Below are 24225 nucleotides of genomic sequence, written 5' to 3'. Positions count from 1 at the left end.
TTGGTATTTAGAAGTATCATGAACAGGAAGTTTCCCAAAATACTCATTTTTTGCCTAGCAACCCAGTGCCTATAATTAGACCCTTAGATACATGCTATAAATTATGTTAAAAGATACAAAGAAGGAAGATACAAAGCTGGGGAAGAAACGCTTGGTTTGGATTTATTTACATTCATTGTTTGCTGTTGAAGTACTGATTGTTATAACTAAAAATTCACTTTACCTGTTCATACTGAATCTTAAGTTAGTACACTGTTTGAGAAAGTGATAAAATTAGGTAGCGCATCAATTTATATTCGTCAGCAGCTGAGAATTAGAGTGGTGCAGATGAAAAAACTCCGATTGTATGTTCTCATAGTGTAAAAAACTATTTACATAATTTGAAAGAATGACAATTCGGAATGAAAATATCTACTTTAAAGGAACACCGTTCGTCAAGATACAGCTTACTAAATTAAGAACGGAATTAATAACGTCTCCCAGTTTTATTTCGTAAAGTCCACTACGCGATCCGTCCCAAGAACATAAAAAACCCGCAAAACCAAACCAAATCCCTTATGAGCCTGCTACAAAAGCCTTAAAGATTTAAAAGAGCCTTGGATAACTTCTCCCGATTTTCCCTGCGCGCGGTTTGGGCTCTCGGGATGCTGAACACGCCCCAGGGCGGAGGCCCCTCCTGAGGGGCCGCAGCTCCGCCCGCGCTGCCGCTGGGTCCCGCCGGGCTGCGCGGCCGCGGAGGGAAGGAGGAGGAGGGAAGGCGGCTGCGTGTCCCAGCCCAGCTCCCTTTCCTTCCGGGTTGCAGCCTCCTCCTCCTCCTCCTCCTGCCTGCCCTGGGCCATGGGGGCGGCTGCCGCCGGGGCCGCCCATGACGGAGCTGTGGCCGCAGCGCCGCCAGACCCTGGGCGCGGGCTGTCCCTGCCCCGGGGGGCTGGGAGCTCTGCGGCATCCCAGGACAAGCTCTTCTTAATCAAAGGTGCAGACAGCCTTCCTCTCCTTTCCTCTCCTCCTCCTCCCCCTGCACGGCTCAGGGACGAGCAGCAGCGTGTGCGGCACGCCGAGACCGTCCCCAGCCGTGCTCCCCTTGCCGTAGCCCCAGGTCTTGTCCCTCTCTCCCGCCCCTGGGGAGTAAGCCAGACGTTTGGGAATGGCCTCGCCGCGGCTTGTGGACACAGCGAGGAAGCCCCTGCGGCGTCGGCCGCCTTTCCCCTCGCCCTTGGCAGCGGCGGCGCCGGTCACCCTTCACCCTTCAGCGGGGCGGGACAGGACGGGCGCCCAGCGCAGCCGCCTCCTGCTCGGGTGGGAGCTCAGCCCTGAGGGGTCCGCGCCCCGCGCTGCCGGGCCCGAGGCGGCTCCTGCGGGCTCCCGGCAGCGCTGCGGATTCCCCAAGGGAAGGAGCCGGTGTCCCGAGCCTGTGGAACCGCGGACAGGGCATAGCCAGTCTCCGCAGCCGCACACAGCTGCAGGGCGCACGGCGTGCTGGCGGCGCTGTGCGGCTTCACGTTTATATTATATTGTAATTTTTCTTCCTAACTCCGGCTGCTGCCGGTGTCTGCTCGGTCTCCCCGCGCCCCCCGGCGGAGCGGAGGCCCGGGCTCAGGCGGCCCCGTCCCAGCGCTGCCGCCGGGGCATCCCGGGCAGACCCTTCCAGAGGATGGACCTACCGCCGCCAATTATTGTGTCTGAAATTGGGGAAATGTTGGTTACCTGACCTGGAAATGTAGAACTTAGTGGACTGCATAATTTGGCCAAGGTGCGAAGTCTTTGTGCTCTCGAGCAGAGGAGGCACCTTACAGATTTCACTGACAAAGAGTACAGGAAACTTCCTCATCACAGTAATCAGATCAATAACTTTTTAAAAAGTGAGACCTAATCTAACTGTATTTTTGCTTATTTCCTATTCAGACCATTTTAAAATTACCTAACTGGTGTTAGGAAAGGGGAAACAGGATGGGTATCAATACCTGCAAAGGAAGAACATGTAACGCCCCTGAAATTTTTAAATTTTAATATGAATAAAGTTGATTTCTACAGTGCAGTATTAACAAGCCTTTTTCTTGAAAGTGGGCAGGTGTGGCTCCATGTGCCTTTGGTGCAAGAGCTAGAAAGGATCAAGGTACCTCAAGGACTTTTGAAACTGAAAGAACTGAACAGCAAGGGATTCTTTCATTCTTGGGATACCTTTTGCTAGTGTAATTTTCTTTCTTTTTTAATGAAAATAATTCAGTTATTTAATTTTTTTTAAAAAATTAAATAGAATATTAAAACATAAAGCTGAAGAACAAGTGTTGCTTATGTAATGGTCTTTAGAGGGACAGGTGGTGGCCATTTGAAATCACAAATGATGCAACAAAACCAATTACATTTCCCATTTAGGGAAGGGTGAGGCATCACCATAGAACAAGATTTTAGTAGGCTGGTTATGGAATGAGGGGAATCTCAAAGTACTGCAAAAAAAGCGTCCTGGGATTTGAATTTTTGTGTGTGGCTTGAAAATACATACACATGACATTATTTTCAAAATTCCTTGTTTCATAGAACTAATTCTTTGTCTTGCTATTTTGTCATACTGACTTAGCATAAAAAATGTAGACTACTGGCCCTTTCCCTTCAGCATGGCTAACAAATCTGAAACTTTCTGTTTTTTTTTTTTTCTAAACAGGTTGTTTGGTTTTTTTTTCTTCAAAGTATTGATTTTTATTTCTTCAACTTTTCTTGGCAGGTGGAATTTTTCTAGGTACTGTTGCTACAGCAGGAATGATAGCAGGTTTTGGCACTACACTTGCAATGACAAAAAAGAAGAACCCAGATTGGTTCAGTAAGGTTTGTTCTTTTAAGCTTTTAAGATCTTTTAAGTTTCCCAATAGTGATAATGCAGGAAATAAGAATGCATTGAATGCTCTATAGACATGCTGATATACGTGGAACTTGGCAAAGTTGATGATAAGAGCACTAGATTTAATTGAATTCAGTACAGGTGTAGGATTAATTTAAAAGTCTATTCAGAGTAGGCCCTGCTAAATACTTCAGTACTTGAGATTAGCTGAAATACATAATGCTTACACTGTTTGCTGGAATCATACTTCTGGTTAGTGAAATACAGATACTGATCTGTCTTCATTCTGTGATGTGAGCACGCTTTAGACATGAGCCTGCATCACCTCAGGGATCCAGTTCACTATGCAGTCTCAGAGTGCTGCAGTGAGTCTGGAAGCAAGGTGACTGCAGTAAGGGTGGGAATGAGGAGGTAGAAGGTCTGTAAGCTGTGGAATATGTAAGTGGGATCATTTAGTCAAAACTAAAGCTCTCCACTCCCATCTCACTGTATAAGGGGAAGGATGAGAACAAGTACTATGGGACTGTGAGATCTCATGATCTCAAAATGAGTCTGAGCTCAGGCAATTTCTAACTGGATTCACTTGTGCATTCTGAAGAAAAGAACTGCCAAGCAGAGCTAGCAATTACACCGTGCTGTTGTATTAATTTGAAACACAGCATGTTTAATTGAAGGATGCTTTTTTCCTCAGTAATGCTTTGTTATTTCCAAAAGCATAAAAATAGGCCCTTAAAATTGATCAGGCTCATCTCCACCAAGCTCTTAAAATGCAACATGTATTACAGATGTTCTTAGGGAATTAAGAACTGATCAATTTTGTTTATTTTAAAAATGATGATTCAATAACATATCAAGTTAATTCAATGCATATCAAGAGAAAAAAATTCTTCCATTGTACTTTATATCAGAACCTTCATTTCTGATCACTCATAATCTCCCTTTCTGGTCAAAGAGCATGAGATCCTTCATTTGCTTTCCAACTTTCCTCTGTAGGCTGCTGTGTCGTGACTCATTCATTGCCTTTACAGAAACAATAAGCATGAGTCTTTTTTGAAATAGACAAAATAGAAAGCTTCACAAGAAGTTATTTCACAAGCTGTGGAAATACATTCCAATAAGGAAATTGTCTCCTTTTTTGCCATCCTTTTTTTTTAACTTCCTTTCTCTTGAGCACTGCATTTTTTCCAGCTTTCATATATTTCTGGGTGTCTGAACTATCCTGTTATCAGTGTGAAACTTATCAACAGTGACATTGCATTGACATCTGAGAATATATATTCTAGAAATGTCATCAAGTGATATATATCATTTTGATCTTTGCTGAAAACTGTATCTGCTGCTATTTGTGCAAAAGAATTACAACAGTTTGCTAGAAAAATCTGTGATATCCTGGGCTTCCTGACTTAAGTACTCCAGAGTGTAGAAAGATACTTTTTCATTAAGGTACTTGTCAGTGAGCAGTTTTAAAAAGGAAAGAGTAGACTTTGAGAATAGCTTAACTCTCTGTAGAGGTTCCCCAAGGTACCTATGAGGTTTTGCCTTAGCATTCTTACTTAAATTTATAGTTACTTACTGTAAGTAACTTTTAATAATGCATCATGTATAATAACTACAAAATATTTCACCTTTTTTAGATGTTTCAATGCCTAAATACGATTTTTATCCATGTTAAGGTGAGGCCATAGTTTGGCAGGTACTTTAAGCCAGCATCAGCCAGCACTGGTGTTAAAAGAACTAATTCTACCAGCCCTCAGTTTCTGGCATTTCATTCCTGTTCCAGTGAAGCCACCAATACATATGCCATTGGGATGGTGATATGATCCTGGTTAGTTGATGGGTTTTTTTTCTTAAACTTAAATGTTCAGCTGCAGCAGCCTCCTTTTGAGAAGTGTCCAGTTTTAGCAGCATTTATCCAGGTGTTTAATTTCACAATGGATTAGGTCACACAAAAGAGTGAACACACTGAATGCAATCAACCAAAACACTTGAACACACTTTATTTTAGGCACTGCTTCCTTTTAGACATGCTCTGCACACAAAAGGGCAGTTACACAATCAAGTCCAGTCTGAATAAAAAAGCAATGATTTTTTTCCTTCTCCCACTTCCTGTTTATATGTTCCAGAGGAAAACAAAACAACAGCAACCAACAAAATGAAAAAAGCAGCATATATTTGGAAAACAAATCTGTTCATTCTGCCCTGGTTTTTTCTGGCCTGTTTTTGGAAAGACTCAATATTGTTTAAAAGCTCATTTTTTAAATTAAAGAATGTTTTCTTAAAAAATACATAAGAGTAGTGATGAGAAAAGAATTTGAACATAGAATAACAGGTTAGTGAATAAAATTCAATTCTCTTAGGTTTTTTTTGCTGGTGTCATCTTTTTGTTCCATGCTACCATTGTCCTTTGAAATTTTTTAACATTTCATTAATCAGCTTTCTTGATGCTCTGAACACCATATATGATAATCCTTTAACCAGCTGTCCTGTTTACAGAAACCCTTACCTGTGTACTTAAGTGCCCTGAGGAATCAGCCTGTGACTGAACCCTGTTTGACTGCAGTCAGTAAAACCAGATCAGTTGTTTCCATTTACCACTATTTTTCTGGGACAATCAAGCATTTAAATAGTAGTTGGTTGGGTTTTTTTGCCAGCAGTTTTCACAGATAATGACTCCTATTTAAAGTTTCTGTGTAGAGGATATTTTTGTCCATTCATTTCCCATCTTACAAATAGGACCATTTTTTCTCAGTGTTGTTATATATGGTTAGACTATGGAAGCAGGAAAAATGTCAAAAATAATCAGCATTTCAATACTCAGAGCAGTCTCTACTGAAAGAGTTATAACAGTTCATTATCTGTGGTAGGGAGATAATAGAACCTGATATTACAGCGTGACTAGAGATCTCTGCTTTTTGTGTGTGTTTGCTTACAAAGCATTGTTTTTGTTAACAGCTTCCACTTTGGGATGTCCAAATTAGAATAAATAAGGGTGAAGATCCATTTTGCTTGTGCCTTTTCCAAGTGCATGTTTGTCCTTGGGTAGCTGTGCCTACAGCTGAATGCCAAGGGGGAGTGTCAATGCTGAGGACTGTCTAAGGATCATTTTAACATTTCAATAAATACAAAGCCAAGAGGAGAAAAACTACTGGTGCTATTTGACTGACCATAGTGGTAGACATTAAGTATGTTTAATTGTATCAAAGAAGAAAGAGGAGCATTTAAAAAGAAGTCAAAAATTTAAAGCAAGAATACAAAATATTCCCCCCTCCTTTTTTGTGATGAGAAAAAAAGAAGTTATTTGGCATGTTTTAGAGAAAGGTATTTTGATCCTTCCAAAAGTTAATTTTGCTTTTCAGTATTTTATATTATAAATGAAATAATTTTTTGTAATTTTTATGTGTGCAATCTCATTTATGTTGCCCCTGAGCTTGGTTTTCTTTTTTCCAAGATACCCAGTTAAGTAGAACTGTTGAGTTGTGTAAGGACCATAAATGCTAATCTTTAACAATTGCCATCTGAAATCTGTGTTTACATGTGAACAACTGAACAGTGATCCTTCAGAGGGGAAAAAAAGTTGTAGCCCTCTTAAATTAGTCCCTGGGTCACTGCAATACCCTTTCTGTGTGCAGATGAGAACTGCTCATGTTCTTGTAGGTTTCAGAAGTGCAGATAAAGACCTATAGGCCATCAGGTGCCCCCATGAAAAAGTACCAAAATCAATGCCCTGCAGTGATTATGTTCAGATGCCACTGGCATAAAGGCTTGTGACTGGTTTAGATTCATTTTTGTATTTTGACTGGTGAGATAACTGAGTGTTGGATTCTTGTGCCCATGGAACAACTGACTCTGGGCAATGAAAGTCATCCCCAGGTGGCATGGGCAACTGTGAAATCTGTCCTGGTGGGAAGGCACTTCATCCAGCCCCTTTCTTGGCTCTTGAGGTGTGCTGGCAGCCATAAAATTTCCTGTGGCCACACTAGTGCAACTGGCGGGTCAGGAAAAAATCTAAATCACCAACTTTCTTAGTTTTTAATGTTTTTTTCCAATTATTGTTCACTTTGTCATGAACTTTTTGTCTTTGGTTCTAGGGGATTACTGCCACAGCAGCACTACCAGAGAGTGGTTCCTCACTGGCCTTACGAGCCCTGGGGTGGGGCTCACTCTATGCATGGTGTGGAGTTGGATTGCTGAGTTTTGCCATCTGGAAGGCTCTGGGCGTGCACAGTGTGAGTAGCAAGCGTGATCCCCCCAACTCTATGTTTTTCCTTGGGTAATGCATCTTGGGATGGCATCTCTATACTACCTCAGCCTAAGAATTACACCTTCATTCCCCACCTGTGGAATGACTAACCAGAATGTGTGCAAACAGGGAGGGTGTTCTTACATCTGCAAAAAATGGCATGCTGTGGGAGGAGACAGTTATGTCCTGCTTCATGTTTATTTGCACAGATGTTTCAGATACCTCTCAGAAGAGCCAGTGTTCTAATTTAGAGGCTAAAATAGTAGCTGCTAACTTTGCTTATCGAACTGAAGGCTATCCCCCTGAATCCTGTTTTTAGAGCAATGCATTTATTTGTCCAAGTTCTATTTTTTGCATCAGGACCCAGAGGATGTAAGAAAAACTGAAAGGAAGCCAGCTTGCTTTCTAGAAGCAGCAAGGGACAGAAGTTTGAGTATCCTGTGCATTAGGATGGTGGTCCTTGACGTGTCACATCAAGGCAAAGAAGCTCAGGAAGCATTTGTACATCCCAGGATACCACCTACAGCAATCTTCAGTAAATTGATTATGTTCCAGTATTTCACAATGTTGAGGGTGAACACTGAAGTTCATGTGAGCATTTTTGTTTGCCCCTAGTAATGAGCCGTGACTTAGAGTCCCCTGCAGCTATAAGTTTGGGAGAGCTGTTTGCCTCCTCTTTAGGACTAGGAATGAATTCTTTTAATTTATATGGTAATTATTTATATATTCAGCAAAGCATATATAAAGGAGAAAGATGGTACTACTATTGTTTCTCAGTATTAAATTGTGAAGGATAGTAAAATTCTGATTGTAGGCAGTGGAGGTGTTTGATTTAGCAAACAAGAAGGATGCTTCATTTGCATGTGGGAGTACCTCTGCTCCAGCACTCTCTCAAATCCTTTGCCAGCTCAGTCCCTGTGACTCTGTAGGTGGGATCTTGGTGAATAAAGGACTTGACTTTCACTTGCAAGATTTGAAGGGGAGTTCCAAGTAGGACTGAATTGTTAAGTGTTTAATGTCTTGAGTCATCTGAAAGAGTAAAGTACGAGAAGCCTCAGTGGAAAATGGGATGTGATGGGTTGGCAGACGCCACACCAAAAGGAGTAGCAGAGCCAGCAGATCTTGGTGCAGGACTGGCGTGGCCAGGGAGGCCGTGGGGCTGTTCCCGTCCTGGCCAGCCCTCAGCACACCGGGGCAGGCCTGGCTGGGCCGGAGAAGGAACAGAGCTGGGCACTGAGCTTGGAGCAGTGCAGTGCAGGGTGTGCTCGGTGCTTTTTGTGCTTTGAGCGCTGCCCACGGCGCTGGCCCCGCCGCGAAGGCATGGGATATGCAGTCGGTGTCCCTGGGCGGCCCTGATCCTTGTGCCGCGGCCGGGAATGCCTGGTGAGCGGCCCGGCCCGGCCCGGCAGAGCCTCTCCCGCACGCCTGGAGGGCACGACTGAGCCAGGCGGGCGCTGCTGCCGCCCAGTCCCGCCTGGGTTCTGCGGTTCGCGTTCCTGCTCCTTGGGGTTCGCGTTCCTGCTCTTTGGGCTTTATGTTCCTGCTCTTTGGGGTTCGCGTTCCTGCCCTCCCCCTGGGGTTCGCGTTCCTGCCCCCTGGGCTTTGCGTTCCTGCTCTTTGGGCTTTATGTTCCTGCCCTCTGGGGTTCGCGTTCCTGCCCCCTGGGCTTTGCGTTCCTGCCCCGTTCCCGGCGGCTCTCCCGGGGCGGGCGCGGCCGAGGCGCCGCCGCTGCCCCGCAGCGACACGCGGTGGCGCGGGCCGGAAGTGCAGCGGCCGCGCCGCGGGCCCGGCCCATCCCCGATCCCGGGACTGCGGCTGTGTCCCGCGGCCAGCCGGGCTTTAGGGAAGCCGTGCCGTTCTGCCCGGCCCTGCTGCCCCCAGCACAGCGGCCTCACTGGCCATCGCTGCCAAAATGCTTCTCATGGCGGGATACACGTTTCCCGTGAGCGTGAATTATTGATGGGACAGTGAGTCATTGATAAAGTATGTGTTATCCTGAGCTTTGTGCCTGTTTAAATTATCTTCTCATCACTTCCAAAATCAGAGATGAAAGAGCAAAGTGGAGTGATGGTTTCTTGATGCGTTGTAATTAATCTGTGTTAGTGGCGTGATTGCTCAGCAGTTTTGTGTTGTGGAAGGAAACTGAAACCACAGTTCAGGATGTCTCATCCTCACACCTTCTGAGACAGCCTGTGTTTGCCTTAGAAACAAGTTGTTGTTAAGATTCCTTCCAGGCACTGAGATGATGCACCAAATTTGGTGATTCTAGATTTTTATTTAATCTTTGTGGTTCATTAGTTCTTAAAACAGTGCTGTGACAATGCCTGCTTCCAGCTCTTAAGTGGCTTTATTGTTAAGGGTGGTTCCCTATGGCTTTACAGTCTGCTGCTTTTATGCCAGCATAACCCAGGGGTTGAGAGTAAGTGGCTGATCTTTATGTCTTGGTAAGGAATAGAAAAGATTTTACTGTGTCTCAGGTTAGGTTGTTAACGTTCTTTGATTGCAGTTACCACTGCTGTAATCTGGTGACAGGTTGCTAAGTAATAAATGCCACTAAATTCCACTCCACTCCTTTTCTGAAATGAAGAAGTGATGGTTCAATGAGAACTTAGCTGGATAATGGTTTAAGTTATTTTTTTAAGTAGCATAAAAGAAATTTTTCGTTAGAACCTAGGAGATGGTGCTTAAATGCTTTTACATTGTAATTCTTGGAGAAAATAATCAGGTGTCAGTGATAATCAGACTTTTTAAACTTGCTTCCTGCAGTCACTCGGGAAAATATTTAAATTTGTACCATCTTTGATTATCTCTGAGCATAAAAACTCTTTCTATATTAATGAGTATTATTGACCAGCAGCACCAGGGCAATGAAACATTAGCAGGCTGAGGACCTGATATCTACAACCATTCCAGGAATTTTCAAACTTTGGACTGACACTGGCCTTGCCCCATGGCTTGAATGCCTGTTGGCAGCTGGACTGTGTTATGTGCACTGCTAGAATGCTTCTTCAGATTTGTGTCACCCCGAGGAGCTGCTGGTCATGCATTTTGAGACTGTGCAGTAATTACACAGGCTCGTGCCCAGGGAGCATGGACAGCTGGGAAATTGGCTTCCAAAGAGCTCTCCTGATCTGAATCTGGGACTCATCCAGATGTGCCTGCAGCCTTCCTCTCTGAGGCACATGTGCTGTGTTAAACACAAGCTTTAAATAAGTCTGGCTTAAAATAAAATGGCACCATTATTTTCAACAGGTTTATTTGCTATTTAACAACTTCCACATCGTGGTATTATCTTCCACGGCATTACCTTGCTGGTTTTGAGCTTGCAATGTCCAAACCATATGGGTGACCACTCCTGGTGCAGTGGGATGACTGTTTGCTGATGCAAAACACAGAAGTATTGAAAGAAATTTTGTAGAAAAGGTTGGGTTTGACCAATTTATGATTTCTAGTTTATTTTAAAATTAGTTGTTGAAACATCTTATTTCAAAATTCTGCAAAAGAGCTGTTCAATGAAATTTAAAATTTTCAGTTAAAGAATAAATGGCATTTTACTCAGTAAAAATTTTTAAAAGTAAAATATTCAAAATATCTTAAACCTGCTGTTGTTACAGTTGAACTAAACAAATATTTTCATTGAAGTTTCCAAAAATTAAACTTTTAAAATTTTATTTGCCTATTCTGCTAGTGTTATGATCCACCACATCTTTTTATTACTGGGAAGAAAAATTTTAGTGTCATAGAATCTCAGAATAACTAGGGTTGGAAGGGACCACTGGAGATCATGTAGTCCAATCCCTCTGCCAAGGCAGGGTCACCTACAGCAGGTGACAATTTTCTAGACCTTTTCTAGAACTTTTTAGAAGTTAACTTTGGAGTTGTAAACCTTTCTTTTAAATTAAACTCACAGCTACAGAGTACTTGGCAGATACTAAAACATACCTACTAATGTTTGATGTTCTTTTTTCTTTATTTTTTTTAAGCTGCCAGCAATTATGAACCTTCTTTTAAAAGCAGAACAATGCCCTAAGCCTTTGTCGAGTGAAGTGTGCAACAATTAACAAACAAGATAAATCATGCTTTAAAAGCCCTCTTGTTCTTCATGTCCTCAATAAATTAGCTTTCATTTCCTCAAAAATAAAAGCATTCTCTGTCCCATAGGAAAAGGGCTGGGATGATTCATATGTAGGTTTGTGAGATTCTGATTGTTGCTGTTCTGTGGAAGGCTGGAAAAATAGAAGAATTGCTTAGCAATTTGTGACTAATATACTTAGAAAATATTAGTTTACCAGTTTTATGGTGTCTCCTAATGAAATATCCCGTTTTTCATTGATCTTAACCTTTAAAATATTAAGAGTCTAAAACAATTGCATGGCCATAAAGAGACATCTAAAACAATTAAAAGCAATGCAGAGAATATATGCTTGTTGTGGCTTTGATGGAAAGAACATTTCCTAAGTGAACTGCTTTTCTCCATTAAAAATCTAACCTCTGAATCACCATTTTGAGCATAAAAATAAAATCCCCCTGCTTATGTTGAGTGATGTTTGTTATAATTTTGTGAAACTATAGTCATAGGCACAGTATAAATACAAAGGAGTATTAGCTTTATGGATGGATTAATGTAAAACAGAAGGTGAGAGCATGGAGACATAGTCTTCATATATGGCATCTGTTAATTGTACTAAGATTTATAAATCCCAGTGTAGGCATATTGCAGTGGCTGAAATTCTTACTCTATTTCATAAATGAGTAAATGTTGTTATAAAACCACCATATCTCCTAAAAATTAGAGTCATCCTAGAGTAATTTCTAAATATTTTAAGTTTTTAATTATTGTTGTATTTAATCCTCACGAATATATTATTGATGAAGTTTCTCTTTCTTGTCGTACTTGTGTCTGATAGCATAATAGAAACTTACTTTTCCTTGATATTTCATGGTCATGTATTTCTATATGAATCAAATCTGCCATTTTTTAATGCACTTTTATTTCCTCAATGCTAATTTAAACTCAAGCTCTTAGAAAGAAGATGGAGTACTAGGACAAGTTAGCACTTCCTCCTCCTGTTTGTACTCCATTTTTCTCTGCTGCTTATATTGCCTAATTGGTTTGGAAAGGACTGGTCTGCACACCTATGTACTGCTAATACTTTATTCAAGAAGGAAAAAAAAAAATGAAACCAGTGAACTTCACTGTTTACTTGATGAGGCAGAATGCTTATTCAAGGATTAAGATCATAATTTTTGTACTGGAAAGCTACAGTCTGCTTTATGAATAGGGCCAGCTGTGAGAGAGTATTTCAAAAATGGGAAGGCTGTGGCTGCAGCTTCTGGAGGGGTTTCACTGCTGTGTCCCGGGAGTGACTCGCAGCTGTGGCTGCCACCAGCCCGCTGGGGAGCCTGAGGTCTGAAATGCCTCTGTGCCACCCTCTGTGCGTGAGAGGGTTGGTCCCTGTCCTGGCCTCGAGTAGCTGAGAGCTGAGCAGGTACAGGTAGAACATGAATCCAGGCTTCTCTGACAGCTGTGAGTTACTCGTGCTGCATCTTGTTCCACGGCATCATCCTGTGTGCTCAGTGTGGCCACAGCCGTGGGCTGAGCGCCCTGCTTGCTGTCCCTGCCTGCCTCTGTGTGCCACACTGCCTCTGACAGCTTCCTGCAGGGAATTCAGCCCCCACCGAGGCAACAAAGTTGAAACCTCACTGAAGACTTCAGGATTTTTGCTGGTCCTTTCCCCTGCCTTGAATTTACAAATAAGCATCAAAAACCAAGAAAGAATAATTAATCAATCAAATTATATATACCATCTTGTGGATGATGTATATAATCTCACTTGCGGATGGTTTATAATTATATTATAATTATAATATAATTCCTGGACATATCAAGGGAAAAAAATTACTCAGGTTGCTCAGCAGATTATCTGTATTTTTGAATTTAATTCAGAAATCCAGATTACAGCACAGAAGTGTTTATAGGGTTGGGGCACTCATCCTGAGGTTTTGGGTCCATCAATCAGCTAGCTTTATAACTCTGGATATGTAACTACTTTAAATTTAAAATTATTTCAAGACTAATGTTTCAAATTGCCCAGGGTGGCTAAGGGGCAATGACTAATAACACCATAATAGACTAATAATGTGGATGTCCTTTCCAGGCACCCAGAGTTGAAAGTAAGATTCTGCAGAAGTAAATGGCACAATCTACAGTTATAGCCACACTCCATTTTTCTGCATGGCACAAAAGCCTTTACTTTAAGATACCATTTACTACAAAAATTTAAGTTCATCACATTTATTTCAGAAATATCAACACAGGAATGTATAAAAGTGAAAAGAACACTCCTGTATTTCTGGACCTAAGGAAATTCCTTCTTTTTTTTTTTCAGAATCCAGTTTACAAAGTTGCTGTCTCTGTGAATAAAAAAATTGAATGTAATTAGCTAACAGTGTCCTTTTTTTTTTTTTTAATACTTAAATTCAAAATAATCTAGCCTTAACCCAGAACAGTTTTACTTTCTTTAGGCTTTTTTACTGGAATAGCATCTTCTTCCCACTTTGGGATCTAAGTCACATTTGCACCGAAATGAAACCAAAGGGAGGCTAGTAAAACATGTTTGTGATGGAGATCAGCTCTCTTCCCATTTATGAATGAGCAACATGTCTTCTGCACTCGTGGAAAAGTAATGTGAGGAAAGTACTTCATGTGTTTTATCTCTTCATGTGACCCAATAATTGGAAAAGAGGCAGCCTGACCCCTGTGACTTGACAGTTCTCTGTAGTTCACCAGTAATTCAAGACAGAATATGGAGTAGCTGTGGGAGGCTACTACACACTGAAAATTGTTTGGGAATTGTGGCAGCTTTGCTCTCAACAATGATGGTCCTCTCCCCCTCTCCCTGTAAAGTTCACTTAGGTTCTTTTCGTGTTGTTTTTCTTTTAAAAAGCACTGAATATGTTTTACCCACTTACACAGGATTTATAGAGATAAATTTGTGGGGGAATGTGTTTGTTTGTTTAATTTTGGGCACTGTAAATAGCTCTGTGATTTCACAGAGGGTGCTCAGCACTGCACAAGGTTAGGCACGTGTGTAAGCCTCCATGAGATGGGGCCAGTATGAACTCAGTATGACTTCTCTGGATGGGGTAGCACAATTCTGCTGCTGCTTTTCTCTGAGTAGGCCTGAAATGCTGGGATTAGCAAATAGGTGCTGAACAGGGTACCATGAGAGTACATAGAAAATATTAGGTTGTTTACTGCCAGGATTGACACTCTCAGGGCCATTTTCATAGACTTGTAGTTCTGCATGATCCAGACATTCATGATGCCTTTTCCAGCGAAGTGCAAGATGTAAGAATGTGAACCAGAGCTCTGTTTTCCATGTTATTCCAGAGCTGGCACAGAGTGACCCTCAGTGAGTGCCCCATTTTACACTGAGAGAAGGGCAATCACCTTGAGCCACCAGGCTGGCTGCTCTGCTCCTCCAGTCCTGCAAGGGCTGAGCACTTGTCATTTTCTACAAATAACTTGCTATTTCTGTCTGTGGCCCTTGGTAATCATTTGCTAACAAGGGCAACCGCAATCATTTTAAGATTTGGGAAAAGGTGGCAAGAGCAGTCCTCACTAATGCTTTTAAATCCAGGACAGCCTGTCTCATCTTCCTGCCTTGTGAAATGGATGGTGGCTGAGGAGAGCTGAGGGCATGAATGTGCTGCATTCTGCTGCCACTTGAAATTCCAGTTCAGGGCATCTAACCTCATTTCTCTTGGAAGCTAATGTAAGCACTTCCTACTAAAATAGGAAACTAATAATTCCTGGAATCTGCGTTGGCCTATTATGAATGTCAGACGTTAAAGAGAACATTTCTTCCTAAAACTTTCATTCTAGGAATCAAATAGACTCTCTTAGCCCCTCTTCCATTCATTTTAATATGAACGGCCATGTAAGTGCTCTCAGTAATAGTGCTATCCCAATTTTTGTGTGACATTCTGTCAACGATGTACATTAAAAAGAGATTATTAAATGGAAGATGCTTTTAGGTCCCCATATTTTTGCCATCTGAGGCAGGATCATTAGGTTAAGATAAGAAAATAACAGTGATCTGTAGCTATTACAGATTATTTAATGCAGTAAGGTAGATGATACCCTTTTAGAAAGGAGCCTGACAGAGGAAGAACAGTTACTGTAATTTATTTGGCGAGAAAAAACAGCGTAAAGCTCTGTAATATCTGTGACAAAAAAATAAAATTCACTTGAGTGAAATTCACTTCAGAGAGTCGCCTGCAGGAATGGAGCATGCTGGAATGTTAAGAAATGTGTTACAAATTGTTCATGTACCTGTAGGTTCAGGAGCAGCAGTTGAGAGTGGCCTATGGTACTGAAGGCAGCAGGAAGAGGTAAAGCACATTCAGCTTTTAGTGCTTGGTTTACTGCACTATTAATTGAAGACATTATTGCAGTTGAACTGAGTACCCCAGTGCCGGTGTGGCTGACAATAATAAAGAGGCAACCATTGCAGTGAGTTATGCAAAACATTCCAGTGCTTATGTAGCACATTAGCTCTTGCAATTAAATTAAAGCCTTTTGATTTGACACCACTGACGTGAGTATTGTGGAATCTGGAGGAAATATAGGAGATTTCCTGAAAGGGAGGAGAGAGGAGAAGAGACCTCTTGTGTTGCATGTTTGCTGAAAGGAAAAGGCAGGACAAGACAGAGATTCCTAATTACAGCGTTTCCCTCATCAAGAAGTGTGTTTGTCCCAGGAGTTAAAGCAAGTAAAGGCAAGGTCCTAATTCTCACACCTCAAGTGTTCAGTATTAATAGAACATAAAGCTGATTAATCATCTTCACAAGAAGCTCACCACACTGCCAGAGGACTGGGCACTGGTGAGCCCAGTTTGTTGAAGGACTAAATTGAATGCTTAGTGGACAAATTTTACTTTCAGTGCAAGGATGCTTTGAAGTTGCAATTGGCCTAGTGTGACAGTGTCAACTAAATGCAACCAAGAACAACCTGGAAGCCAATGTGAGGTACTCCGGAGGCCAAATTTAGTCTCAATTATAAAAATATATTTAATAGAGTTTGATCAGTCAAGGCCCAGAAGACTGAATTCCTTGTCTCTGAAAGAATCAGAATCATTAAGACTGGAAAAGACCTCTAAGATCATAAAGTTTGTCCATTAAGAAGTTACAACCTAAAATGGGATATTTGAATGGTTTGTAAGCAGGCACACATTGTCAGTGGGAGAGAAGGGACAGGAACTTAGGGATGTGATTTTCATGGTTGTATATGTGGGTATCCACCAGTTCTGTGACATCAGAGAATAGTTCTCTTTGAAAGCTTTCTCCATGGTTTAAGGTAAGTCAGTTTTAGGGGAGTGCTGAGTTCAGGGAAGACAGTGACTGGGATTTGGAAGTGCCTTTGGGAGAGCACCAAGCACAAGTTTGGAAATGAAGGAAGAAACTCAGAAGCTGATGTTATTGGTGGAAGAGGAAGGAAAGGAGAAGCTACCTTTGAGGTCCAGATCAAAGCTGTAATGAAACCTTGGACTGCACTTTCTGGCTGGGATAAGAGGGGGGAAATAGGAGTCTGTGACTGGAATTAAATAAGTTCCTTAATGTCTTACTAGTGAGAACTTAAAAACTGTTGTGGAGAGAAATAATCAGTTGCAGTATCTTTTAAGGGCTATGAAAATGGAAACTTCTAGTAAGAGTTAGTAGCTGTGACATTTGTACCAGGAAGAAATTGGCCCTGTTTTAGACGTGCTATGAAGTCAGGTGTTAATGAGGCCCAGGCCAGTCAGTGCAGATAATGTCCTTCCCAAAGAGCTGACAGCCTCAAGTGTTACCCTGAGAATACAGTGCGCACTTGTGATCAGCTTGGCATTGTGGTTTATTGAAATAGATCAATGTCCAGGAATCACAAAGGAGGAAAAGCTGTGGAAAAACATAGACACAGTCCAAGCTGTGAATGGCAATGAAAATCTGTTTTTGTGCAGTGTGCTTGTGGGAAAGGGCAGGTGGGAGAGGGAGTGGCAAATGAGACACTGAGTCTGGCATCACTTTCAAAGTGGTTTTACAACTAAGCATCAAAGTCTGAGAAGACAAGGCTGAGGAAATTTCTGAGAGTCTTAAAAGCAAAATAAAGACATTGAATATTTCAGATCTGATCCATGTGTTAAGGAAAGATTGCTTTTCCAGGAAATTAGTTGCTTTTACCTGCAGAACATAAATTAATGTTTTGAGGGGACAGAAATCTATCTAATATTCTTAAATCTACAGCTGCTAGCAGTGTTTCAGTGCTGTCTAAATAAGCAGTTTTTTTTCTTTTAGAACCAAGTTGTAGTGTTTTATTTCCCAGACAAGACTGCTTTTTGCATTCAAGAGTTAGGGTTTGGCTTGTTAATAATTATGAGGTGGTTGTCAGAGTGGAATCACTGCAGATTTATGAGTTGCTCCACCCATCATCTTCTTTTTGGAGGCTTTATACAATTACTTTTAGTTTCCCTTTGGTTTTGTGCATCTTCAGTGTGGTAACAGAGATGTCTTCTAGAGCTCATGACTGCATCATTTAAATTGATCACTAAGAGAAATTTAAGTCTGAGTTTAGAGGCAGCCAGAAAATCCACACTGCACCAGATGATTGGCTGGTGCTGAATATTTTATTTTGGTTATATCAACAGAGCTACAGCATTTTACCTCAGTTTGTTATTTGACCACTCCTGTGTTCCAAACACCCCGATAATACTTAGAGTGACATGAAAGAATAGAAGAGTTGAATCACTCTTTAGGAAGAAAAAAATGTTAAGTAAATTGAATGTTTTCCACCCATCAGCAAACTGGGATAACTTAATTACATAGGACTGGAAAAAACAGCTAAGCCAAAGCTCCTAAAACATTTCCTACTGTAAATACTTGTATTGAATTGGCAGCAATTGTTTAATGTAATTTGGGCTGTTCCTCTACGTCAGCTCTGATACTGGTGTTTATTATTCTTGGAAACATTAGCTGTCTATGAGAGCTTCTCAGTTTTAAATGAGAAGCAAAAATGTTAGTTTAGGAACAATTGTGGATGATGGCCAAGATTTTTAAAAGCCAAGAAGGAATAATTAATCAAAACAACTATCTGATCAGAATGAAATATAAAATAGAGAGTGAATTAGTTTTACTTAGGAACAAAATCAGGAAAAAGCAAAAAGGATAATTTGGCTCTGAATTTTCCTCCTACTTTATATAACATATATTTTTATTTGATTAGCAGTACCCAGGCATTATTACACAAAAACTAGGGTTCTGAAATGCTTTCATCCATCATTGTTAGCTACTGTCTTACTAAAGGACTGGTAATTTATTTGTGAACGGTTTCATTCTTTGTATCAGCTGTAATTTAAATAATTGTATTCCAGTAGCATGTCTGCAAAGAAGTACCAATTCTTTGTCAGAATTATTCACACACAGAAGGACTTGCAGAGAAAACAACCCAGAGGTATTTGTATAAATACTGATGACCTATAACACACAAAACATGGGCATATGAGAGCAGATGCCTGTGTGGCTGTTTGGAATATCTAGATTTCCTGGAACCTCTCTGTGGGACATACTGCCTGAGACTGCATTTGCTCTTCAAGAGGTCATTGCATCCAGTGCTTGAATACCACATCCTGTCTTCTCTGTGTGAATGTCATACATTCTGTCATAGAGCTTCCTAAAAATAGCAGTCCAAAACTTCCCCTTGTACATCCTGCTGTTTGTGTAACAGGATTTTCACTGTTCTGGTTTTCCATGTCTATCCTTTAAAGATATATTATATATAAAAATACATGTAAAAGTCCTGGAAGAAAGAAGCTCACTAAGTCTAAATAGAAGTGATTTTTATTTAAATGAATGTTTGGTTCTGGCATTCCAGGACTATTGAACCACATATTGGTGATAAAGTTCTTAGCATAAATATTAATTATAAATATCATATATCTATTTTTATCTATATCTGTATAATATGGAAATACTTCCTCTTCCCCAGCATTTTAATAGCAGTGAAAGAAAAGCTTTGTCCCATATATTATTATGAATCTTGTTTTCTTTCCTGCTGTTCTATGCACGTGGATGAGACTGTTTTGTCACCTTTATCCACTGTTTTGTCACCTTTATGGTGGGATAAACCTAAGCTGTCAGAGCTGAACAGCATTTTTCTTTAGCCCTTGTTTTAAAATCCTTGAACAGACTACTGGACCTTTTATCCATTACAAGTGTAGAAAAAGGAACTGCAGTCAAAATAGGAGCACATTCCATGGAGGTAATTTTCCTCCAAACAAAAATATTTTAAGTGTGAAGTGTGTGTGTGTGTGTGTGTGTGTGTATTAATTCATGTAACAGCAGTGGATCATTCAGGCAAGCACTCCAAATGAGGCACCCCTGTGTGGTGCATTAGAAGGGGTGATTGCTGTGGGTCCCTTAATGCTTTTTTTCACTTTGTTAATTGAACTAACATAATCAGGGGGAAAGTCCTAGTTTTCTATTATTTTAAAAGCTTTTTACTTATTCTTTACCTCACACACATTGCTTTGTGAGGTTCATGGGGCTACTTTATTTGTTCCTTAGTAGCAGTTAACTGATTTTATTTTTAAATCTCTTTTACAGATGAAAGAATTCCAAAGTAAGATGCAGTCAATCTTCCCAGCAATTCCTAAAAATAGTGAGTCCAGTGTTGAATGGGAAGACTTACTTAAATCCAAGTGAAAGACTCAGAGCCATTTGGAGATGGCTCTTCCAGCAAGAACGGGAGTGGAAGTAGCAGAAGCGTCCCCTCTGGAAAAACAGACTCAGACTGAGCAAGTTACTGAGTGCACGGAACCTGGGAATGCCAGTTGACATCCAGGAGGAAGAGATTTCAAACCAAACCAGTTTATACTGTACTTTTCAGCATGTTTGGTATAGTTGATTCATGAGAAAATGAACCCTCCAAGATAGGTTGGATTCATCTGGAAAAAAAGACTTTTTCAAAGACTTAGAGAATAAACTAATCTTGATTAGTAAATATATTAATATAATCCCAGTAAACTCCTGTCCCATCCTGCATTTCAAGAAGAATTTTATGAAATTTCCCTAGGAAACATGAACACTACTTTCAGTGACTTGTCCTATTAGGAATATAACCATCAAGTCAATCATAACAGATCTGTTGCTGAGCCTGAGGGTAAAGCATATAGTACACTCTTCAAAAGTAAAGGACATATTTGAATTTTCAACAGAGAAAGTATCTAAATCATTTTTATATGTCTGAAGAGTAAGCTTAAAACCCAATATGCAAGTCATGACCTCTGAGCTCCTCTGCAGGAGAATCTCTACAAAGTTCATGGTTTTCTCATGTTAACTTTTTAAAATTAGATCCCACAATAATGAATCTGATCGTGTGTATAAAAGTCTCAACTATATTTGTATATCAATTGAAATAGTAAGTGAAAAAGGTATAAAACAGTGAGGCACCCAGTCAGTCCTACACAAATGTTTTCAGCCAAGTATATGGGCAGGAATAATTTTGTGTGTCCCAGTCATTTCTGTGGCTCTTCTACCAGGAGAAGCAATGTGACATTTTCCACACTGTAGCAACCTCATGAAGCGTGGGTGTAAACTAGAACGAGTAATGTCTTACTCAAATGTTGTACTTGCAGAACTGAAGATATGTAAAACTGCAGAAATAAAAAAAAAAAGTGCTATCAGTGAACTGTCCTTTGTTGCTCAGTTACCAGATTTTCTTATTAATTGCACGAAGTCCAGTTAGTCAGTTGTCAGATTTAATAAAGTCTTTTTGAAACTTGTCTTTTGTGATTTAAGTCTTTATATTCCTGAGAAAGAATGTAAAAAAGCTTTAAATGTCAGATGAATAATAGAGAAGTATGGCTTTCCTATGAAACATGACACTAAAATAATACCTTTAACCAATTAAAGTGCAATAGTTGATGTCTTTTCCAGAGCTTGATGCTTGTAATTCAATATTAAATATATTATGGTGAATATTGCCATCATACACACGTGAAAAATGGTACTATTTTTGTATTTTTGTTAGTTTCATGTGAGTGGTGAGCCCTGTTTTGCCTACATTTAAGCATATTAGTGCTGACTTTACCAAGTTTAACAAGCAGCTGTCTCATTATAGCTGGTCAGGTACTGAAGTGGACTAAATAAATGCAAATCGCATGATGTCCTTAGGATTACTTTTGGTTTCTAAGGTGGGATTTGGGTCATCTTTATCTGGGTTAAATAGCTCACCTAAATCAGTCATTCAAAGTGCCTTGCATGTTCAGTGGAGAAATGGCTTGCTCTGTCCTGAAGTGAATGGCTGTCCCTGGAATTGTGCAAAGTGTGGGATCTGTGCTGGCTGCCTCTGGAGAGGGCTGTCCTACCCTTGCCTGCCCCCATCAGCACAGTGACTGCATGTGGACTACACAGTTCAGGAGAAACTCAGAAGGAAAATGAGTGGTCTTCTAGACTGTAGAGCTCTGAGGGTTAGGCAGGTGTGAGTCTTGGCACAAGAGAGCTGTTCCTTCTGGAAATGGTTAGCCATTGGATTAGTATAAATGTATTATTAAAAAAAATAAATCCATATGACAGATCAGATGAATTAAATCTGGGGCCACCCAGTAACACCAGTAACAAGGACATACCAGATGATGCTCTCCAAAAAATGCTAACAGTGAAATACACAGACAAATCTTTAATACAGAATCACGCTTAGAGGGCAAGTACAGAGTGATGACATAAATCCATGTTGAAGTATAAGGCTGAACATTAAACACGTTTCAAAGAGAGAGGAATTCATAGCTCATTGTATTCCAAACTTCATTCTGTGCTTTTGGCTGGAAATGGATTTTCTCTAGATAAGGGTTTGTGTAGAAGAGTACAAGCATAAATCAAGTCTCAGTTGATATGAAAAACATGGGAGATCTTGGATATTTGTTAGTGCACTGTGCAGCTCTCCTCACTCAGTGAACATTCTGCTGCCTTTGTGGTGGCTCATTTTTTCTTTCTATGAAACTAATTGTCAAAGAGTTACTGGAAACTACAACAACAGGTTGAGCAAATAGAGGGAAAAGTACTTAGTATACCAATAGCTGCAAGATACCATAGTGTATGTAGTTATTGAAACTGAGCAAATAAAAGTAGGCAAAAAACACAAACCAACAGACAGAAAATAGACATTTTTTAAAAACCTAACAATTTTCAAAAGTTAAATACTAGAAGTAGATACTGGTGCAAAAAAAGTTACTGGGTCAGTGACTCCCTAGTTTCTTTCTTTTATGTAAAAATGGGTTACTCTCCTTCTCTTTTGAGGAAGTGTAAGGACTAACCAGAAGTTTATTTTCATCATCAGTTTTTCCTGTGCAAAAAGTTACACTGAAGTAAGCTGATGTTTGCAACACTCATACTCAGAGTGGATAATGTAGAATAGCCACAGTGAGTTCAAATTGTTTCAAGATACTCTTCAGCTGGTTTCTGTTTCATTTCCACTGCTTTTTCTCAACTTTCTGGTTGCATTTCGTTATAGAAATAATTTAGGGCATGTATGTTCTTAAAATTAGCCTGTAGGCTAATGCTTAATAATCCATGAGCTCCATCCATACTCCTGTGTTGCTTAGAAGCAAAAAGAAAAATAGGAAAACAAATGGTGATGAGAAAAGATCAGGAGCCTGCCCATCTCTGCCGTGCTCGTGATTACAGAGGGAGCTCCCACAGTACCATCAGCCCCAAAGTCACCAACAGTGTATTTGCTCTAGAAGGCAGCAAATTAAAACAAACTGGGAATGTTTGTTTAAATTTGTCCACTGCCCCCTCTGGCAAAAACATCTCAGGGGCTTCTGCTGTGATTTTTGTCGCCTGTGGCATCTGCTGACTTAAAGCAGGCAGCTAAGAGCTCACTTTTTCAGAGAATTCAGGTCACCTAAGATGCACGCAGAACTGAGTAGCCTTCAATATTTAGGCTGTCAGTCAAAACTCTCCAGAGAGTTTCATGCCTGAAATGCAATTAAGGATGAAGAGCTGAATCAACACTGCGAGAATCTGGGCTGGTGGTTGAAGAATTTCTAGATGTTTCAAACCTGATAGGCCAGAAAACAATCCCATCTGGGCAAATGGCCTGTTTTAGCAATTGGGATTAAGCTGACAGAAGTTTTCTGTAATTTGTCTCCTTCTTTCATAGTGTGGACATATTGTTAAATTAGTTAATGGGAAGAAAAAATGTTTAACAGCTAATGTGATCCTTTATGTGGCATGCCATCTGTGTATTGTGTGCTGAATGTCACTGGCTCTGAGAGAGAGGAAATCAAAGAATTTCAGCCTTGTCTTCTTTACTGTCATTATCTTGGGCAAGCATAATAAATAATCATATTTATGTTCTGGAGCATATACAATTTAAATCAACCTATTAACCAGGAAGGCATTCTTCACAGACTTTGGAAGGCACAAAAAAGACATCATCTCACCATAAGCAATCCATTTCATGGGTACTGAGCACTAGAAACTTCGAATGGAGTGAACAAGACAAGTTATTTTTCCTTTCACATTTAAATAAAGCTATTTGCAGAGACTTTATTCAGGCATATTTGGGGCTATGCCTGAGTTTCTGGAAGGGAAAAAATCAGATTCTGTAGTCTGTTACATAGATAGTTTAAGAAATTTTTAATTCTCCATGTCCCAAAATCATCAGTTTTATTTATTTGGATACATGCTTGTGTGAAAGACTTTTTGCTATTAACTGGAGCTTCAAGAGAATCTGTTCAGTTTTTCATCAGCCTGACAACTGTGGATCCTGCTCTCCTTCCCTTCTGAGGTGGTAATCTGATGTCAGCAGAGCAGGGAGGAGGCAGCTGGCAATGAGCAGGTTGGGCATGGGTGCAGTTCCTGCCCTGTGACCTCAGGCTCTCGCTCTGGCTCACCTGCACTCACCTGCGGGTGCAAGGCTTTCCTCTCCCGAGGTGTGAGTGGGGCACTCACTCCTCACTCACTCCTCACTCCTCACTCACTCCTCACTCCTCACTCACTCACTCCTCACTCACTCCTCACTCCTCACTCACTCACTCCTCACTCACTCACTCACTCACTCACTCACTCACTCACTCACTCACTCACTCACTCACTCACTCACTCACTCACTCAC

The 24225-nt window shown here is 40.7% G+C and overlaps 1 protein-coding gene across 1 annotated transcript; it reads left to right on the top strand.

Moving 5' to 3' along the window:
- The first annotated feature begins 822 nt into the window (after positions 1–822).
- Positions 823–20890, top strand: TMEM242 (transmembrane protein 242). Its single transcript, XM_063151344.1, has 4 exons — positions 823–973; positions 2720–2820; positions 6922–7059; positions 19713–20890. The coding sequence occupies exons 1-4, from the start codon at positions 838–840 to the stop codon at positions 19809–19811; spliced, it is 474 nt and encodes a 157-aa protein (XP_063007414.1). The 5' UTR covers positions 823–837; the 3' UTR covers positions 19812–20890.
- The last annotated feature ends 3335 nt before the right edge of the window (positions 20891–24225 follow it).

This window comes from Melospiza melodia, chromosome 3 (genome assembly GCF_035770615.1).
Source record: "Melospiza melodia melodia isolate bMelMel2 chromosome 3, bMelMel2.pri, whole genome shotgun sequence".
In the NCBI taxonomy this organism is placed as follows: domain Eukaryota; kingdom Metazoa; phylum Chordata; class Aves; order Passeriformes; family Passerellidae; genus Melospiza; species Melospiza melodia.
The sequence above is the reverse complement of the archived record's forward strand: the minus strand, read 5'-3'. Positions and strand labels throughout refer to the sequence as shown.